The sequence below is a fragment of the Eupeodes corollae genome, chromosome 1 (assembly GCF_945859685.1).
Source record: "Eupeodes corollae chromosome 1, idEupCoro1.1, whole genome shotgun sequence".
In the NCBI taxonomy this organism is placed as follows: Eukaryota; Metazoa; Arthropoda; class Insecta; order Diptera; family Syrphidae; genus Eupeodes; species Eupeodes corollae.
In genome coordinates, this window is record NC_079147.1 from 291,461,369 (window position 1) to 291,467,834 (window position 6,466).

At 34.2% G+C, this 6,466-nt stretch overlaps 1 protein-coding gene across 1 annotated transcript; it reads left to right on the top strand.

The window, feature by feature from the left end:
• Positions 1-2,003: 2,003 nt before the first annotated feature.
• LOC129951372 (putative mediator of RNA polymerase II transcription subunit 24) lies at positions 2,004-2,504 on the top strand. Its single transcript, XM_056063494.1, has one exon. The coding sequence runs from the start codon at positions 2,004-2,006 to the stop codon at positions 2,502-2,504; it is 501 nt and encodes a 166-aa protein (XP_055919469.1).
• Positions 2,505-6,466: the final 3,962 nt, after the last annotated feature.

The window sequence follows — 6,466 nt, forward strand, 5'->3', positions numbered from 1 at the left end:
AAATCAAAAAGTAAAGAGCATAAGTGTCTGCGTTGTGGTACCTTTTAGCGACTATCCTAGTTTACTAATCAAACAGTTTGGGTTGAAAGGACATACTCCTATTATACAAAATCCTCACAAAATTCGTCGTAAAACTTAATTCTTTTTAAATTCTCAAACCCTTTAAGCAATACCCTTTTTAGTTTCCTGCTCTGAGTTTAGAAGAGTTTTTACAAATTTTTGGGTAGCCTAAATTTAAGAAAAACGAACAAAATTCCATTTTTTACAAACATGTTACTTTAATTTGGTACAAAAGTTTATACTAATTCACATTTTGACAGTTTGCAACTCAAGACACATGAAGTTGCACTTAACCGGGAAGAGAATTGCATATTCTTCTTATCTCATAGTGGCCACGTTTCCACAAAATAATATTCCTCATAAAGTGTTTAAAATTGTGTCACAACAAAACTGAGGAAACTATATCATTAATCCTGAAACTTGCATTATTTGCTAAAGAGCTTTTAATTTACTCCTCTCAGGTGGGACATACATTATACGAAATAATGTCAGGGGGCAACCACAAGTGCATAATTATTTTTTTCGGGAAATGTTGATACTTTTCAAAAATAAGAAAAAAAAACTCAATTAAAAAAACTTCTCCTTCACACATCACAGACAAAAACAAAAATAAAAAAGGATAACAAAAAAGGATACGCCAGTGTGTCGTCCTTGGCAACTATTTTCCCAGTCCCCATGCTATTTACACACAGCTCTACGGTACTTTTAATTTGCTTCCCTTCTCCTTTCTCTCTCCCCGATTTTTTGGCAAATGATTATTCAGGACACTATACTAACATCATAACAAGCGAAGAGGATGGAAAAGGGATGTAAAACCAAAAAAAAAGAAGCTTTTACGTCAAAGAGAAAGACGATAAATGAAGTAATTAAAGGCAATCGCTTAAAATTGCAACAGGATCCTTTTTTAAAGGGTTTTCTCTTCGCTCTTCTCTTCTTCTATCTTTATCTCTTTGCATAAGAAAAGTCACCCCCTCACAAAGTATAAACATAAATTGATGGCTAAGACATGAAAATTATCGTTTGAAAGTAATATTTCCCTTATATACATTCTTTTGAACAGAAAACAACAAAACAAAAAAAATAAATGGGAAAGAAAACGAAGTGTTAGCCAAGAAGGAAATTTAATTAAGTGGAAAATTTTTAAGTTCCTTGAGCCTGTAATTAAAAAAGCACAAAACAAAAAAATTCAAAAAAAAGTAGAGAGGAAGTTGAACATGGTCTAGTGACCATCAAGGAAGAAAATACATCAAATTTATCATTCAAAATTTAGGTCGAGGCAGATTTAACCTTTATCGGGATTATGTACATAATTTTAAAAGAAAATACATTCTTCTTTTTCTTATTTTTGAATGTTGTATATTTTTGTTGTTGTTGCTTTGTTTTAATTTTGTGCTGGATAATTATTATCCCAGGAATTAGGAGTGAAAAAAAGGAAGGAATTATAAGGATACCTATTCAATTCTTTTTTTTTTTTGAGAGATGGAAGGAAGGTGAGGTAATTATTTGTTTCCTTATTTTTCAAATTCTCACTTTGGGAATTAATGTAGTTTTTTTTTGTATCGGTCTAATTAAAAAAAAAAGATGCGAGGGATGAATGTTTGTTATTAAATATTTAATATTGTTTGCCTTAGTGAATTTCACACTTAAGTACCGAAAAGAGGGATGAGAAAGAAGGCTTTATGCATAATAAAACTCTGACTACCGTGTTTGAATCTTAAATTTTCTTTGAAATTGGGGTTTGACAGGATTTGCTATAGTTACAAAATCTAACTTTAGGCTTTGGTAAGATCTTTTATAGTGAATATAAAAAAAAACGAAGACAACGAGTACCGATATTTTATATCTAAACTCATCTCTTTATTATTTTTCAGACAATTAATTCCGATTTATCAGTAGTTTTTAAATTCGATCCTTAAATGGAATCTTTAAACGCATCTTAACAAATGAGACCAGAAAAACTTGAAAAACGAGACACACGATACAAACAAGACAAACAAAATAAAGGAGACAACGAGATAAACGAAGCCAAGGATACCAACGATACCAACGATATTAAAAATAATAACGATACCAACGCTACCAAAGATACCAACGGTACCAATGATACTAACGAAACCAACGGTACCAACGATACCAACGATACGAACGATACGAACGATACCAACGATACCAACGATACCAACGATACCAACGATACCAACGATACCAACGATACCAACGATACGAACGATACCAACGATACCAACGATACCAACGATACCAACGATACCAACGATACCAACCATACCAACTATACCAACGATACCAACGATACCAACGACACCAACGATACCAACGATACCAACGAAACCAACGATACCAACGATACCAACGATACCAACTATACCAACGATACCAACGATACCAACGATACCAACGGTACCACAGATACTAGCCCAAACTAGTTAGACCAAATAAATCAAAAAGGACAATCAAACCAACAAAAAGAACGAGAAGAGAAAGACTAACGAGCTCGAAACCGAGACCAACAATACTAGGAACACCAACGAAAACAAAACAATAAGACAAACCATCTAGATAAGAATAACGAGGCCGTGAGAACAACGAGAATTGTATGGATAACGAGAATAACAAAAAGAACGAGAATATCGAGCTTTACGAATCACCGAGGATAACTAATTAAAATATGGAAAATAGCGATAATATCGTGAATAACGAGCAAAACGAGCTTAATAAGAACAACGAGAATAATAACGTGAATAAAAGAATAACGAAATTAATGAAAATAACGAGAGAAACCAGAATAGAGAGAATATTAAGAATAACGAATATAGTGATACCATCGACAATAACGAAACCAAGACCTGGACTCTATCGATGTTTCTTTTGTCTTAAGAGAAGAAAAGAAGGGAAGGTGATAATTAAATGAACAGTGGAACTAATCAAAGGTTTTTATGGCTTAAATTACTGTCTTAAAAAAAATTAAGGAAACAAATTTTGTAAGGTTCCATTCCAAGTCCGCATAGAGTGTAAATTTTTAGTAAAAAGACTTTTTCGTGTTAAACTTTCTCAAGTCAATATTTTTGCGCATTTTCCTTAAGGCAAACCTTCATCTTGATCCTGGGCATTTTAAACTTTTACAAACTATCACTTCAACATTCATGCTGTGGCAGCAAAATTGAAGGTTCTTAAAAGTTTGGATATAGTAAAGTGATGGTGCGATTTAGGGTGATGGTTTTTGGTGGGTTTGTATATTTTACTATTTTTTTTTGTAAATATGTTTATAGAAGGCAACTAGCCAGTCTACAAGTACCTAAATAAAAATTAAGGGTAAAAGACCAAATAATATGAGCTACGTCATGGAACAACCCTACAACTAAGGGAGTTTTGCTGAATAGTTTTTTTTCATTTTTGAGAATTTACAGCAAACTGTTCTCGTTCGCTAAAAAGCACAAAAATAAAAAAAGGAATTACTGTGGATGTCTACATAACGATAAAGGAAAAGAGGACGAAGGAATGAAAAAAAGGATACCAGTCCTCTTGTTTGTAGCGAAGCGGTGACGTTCAAGTTGAGCTTGATGCCTGTCCAGATTACTGAATGGAAAAATATCCAATTTAGTTGTGCTACCTTTGAATATGGTAAAAACGTTTTTTCGTTTTTATTTTTCTTCTTACCAATTTTTATTATTATTATTATTTTGCTCCTTTATGGTATTTGTATCCTTTTTTGTCTGTGTATAAGTTTCCTGAGTTCTCTATTTTTTTGGGAACTGCAATTTCTGCTTAAAAAATATGATTTAATGAAACACTTTGATAAACCTACCAAAACGAGGATGCAAGAAGAAAACGGAATAAAAAAGAGGTTAAAAAGAACCTCACCTATTCCTACCTCTACCTTGAAACTTGGAAGCTTCAAGTTCATAGAAATGAACAATATTCAAGGTGGTTTTTGATTTTCTCCTCTTCCACGTTATAGAAATCCGCTTAAAAATATTCTTTCGATTTTGAAAGTTTTTTTTTTTTGTGTCCTTCTGTTGTTTTGTTCATCTCTCTTGGTATTTTGAATTTTATTATGCAAAGTTTAACAATGAAAGTTGGTTTCCGAAAGTATAAAATGGTATTAGTGAATTGTAATTGGTTTTCATATAAAATAAAAGTTTTATCCCTTATTGTGCCTTATATCCTATCCATTCCTCTTCTTACAATATTCCTACCTATATACAAGGCCAGAAGCAAGGAGCAAAAATGAAGTTGTTTTTATTTGAATTTCTAATAAGGACTTATAACTTACGGTATGTATTCTGAAAATTATTTCATTTGAAAAACACAAAACGAAAAAAATAAATTTTAAAAATTGAAATACAACGTGATACTTGGGATTTATACGAGTATACTTTGGATTGCAATAAAAATGTTAAGAACTCAAATAAAATGGTTTTAACTTCGAATGACTTAAGGAACTTTTTGCTTAAGGACTTTAAAAAAAATATTACTTGGATGACGTTCAATTGAGCTAAATATATATGTATAACTGTATAACCTAGAGCAGAAAATGTACTTGGGGTATAATAAATAATGAATTATTTAAAAAAAAAGTTTTGAAAAGAAATATACGACAATTAGGGTATGAAATTCCTGAACTTTTGTCTAGTGCAAAACTTTTCATATTTAAAAAAATTGTTTAAACATTGAATTCTTGTGAAGAAATGCATTTTGGAATTTCTTCAGTTCAGTTAAACTTAAATGGGTTTTGGGAGGATGTGGTGTATATTTTTTTGTATTGAGAATAAAAGTGGCGTACCCTTAATGTAGAATCAAAACTAAAATTTATTGAAAATAAAAATCATGTTGGAACCCATAGCCTTTTTTGTTCTCACAATACTTTCTTCCCAGACATTTGTTGTTTTTATATCTTTTCAAATTTTATACAAAAATAGTTGTCAACAGAATTTGTTCAGCAAATTTACTAAAAATACTTACTAATGAAGGCATTCCTGTGTGAACTAGGGCCTCAGCTAACAACCTTCTCCATCTAGCTCGGTCCCTAGCTAAATGTCTCCAGTTTCGCGCTATAAGTTAGGTGAGGTCACCTTCCACTTGTGCGCGCCACCTGATCCGCGGTCTTCCTCTATTGCGCTGTCCCGTGGGTGTGGATTCGAAGATATTCCGGGCCGGAGCATTGGTTTCCATGCGCTCTACGTGACCCAGCCATCTTAACCGTTGGACTTTTACCCTTCTAGCTAAGTCTACGTCGCTGTACAGCCCATACAGCTCGTCGTTCCATCTTCTCCTCCACTCCCCTTCAATGCATACGGGACCGTAGGTCACAAGAAGAACTTTTCTACCGAAGCGACCCAAGGTGCTTTCATCCGCTTTTGTCATAGTCCGTATAGCAGGACGGAGATGATAAAGGTCTTATATAGCAACACTTTGGTCCTTCGAGAGAGGACTTTACCACCCAATTGCTTTCTAAGTTCAAAGAAACAGCGGTTAGCAAGAGTTATTCTGCGTTTGATCTCAGCGCTAGTGTTGTTTTCTGCGTTTACAGCGGAGCCTAGGTAGACGAAGTCCTTGACTACCTCTAAGTTACGTCTGTCGATGGTGACATTTTGACCAAGACGTCGGTGTTGTATGTTCTTTCTTGACGACAGCATTTACTTTGTTTCCTCCCTATTAACCGTTAAATCCATATTTGCTGCCTCTGTCTCAATACTCACAAAAGCCCCATTGACATCACGCTGAGTTCTTCCGATTATGTCAATGTCATCAGCATATTCTAGTAATTTTACAGAATTTTAAAAGATAGTGCCTCTAGTGTTGACGTGTGAGCTCTGTACTATTCTTTCAAGCACGATGTTAAAAAAATCACATGACAGCGCATCACTTTATCCAATACCGTTTTTAACATCGAAAGGTTCAGTTAAGTTGTTTCCGACCTTTATGGAGCAGAGTAAATTCTCCATGGTCATCCTGCACAAACAGACTTGTTTGGCAGGGATGCCAAAACTTAAGAATGATGCAAAGGTGGTTGGTATCGATTTGAGGTTCTTGGGTTCTTTTCCAAGATCTACCGTAATGTGAATATTTGATCGACTGTGGACTTTGCTGGTCTAAAACACCACTGGGCTTTAGACCTTCACTTATTACGGCGAAGAAGATTTTATAGGCGATGTTAAGTAGACTGATTCCTCTATAGTTGCTGCAGTTTAGAGGGTCTCATTTTTTTCAGAATCGGGCAAACAATACTGAGGTTCCATTCTTCGGTCATGTTTTCTTCCGAACATATCATACAGATAAGTTGGTTCATGCTCGTAACCAAATAAACTCCAGGTGCTTTGAAGAGCTCAGCATTCAAGCCATCTGCTCCAGCGGCTTTATAAGACTTCAGCTTAGATATGGAAATCTT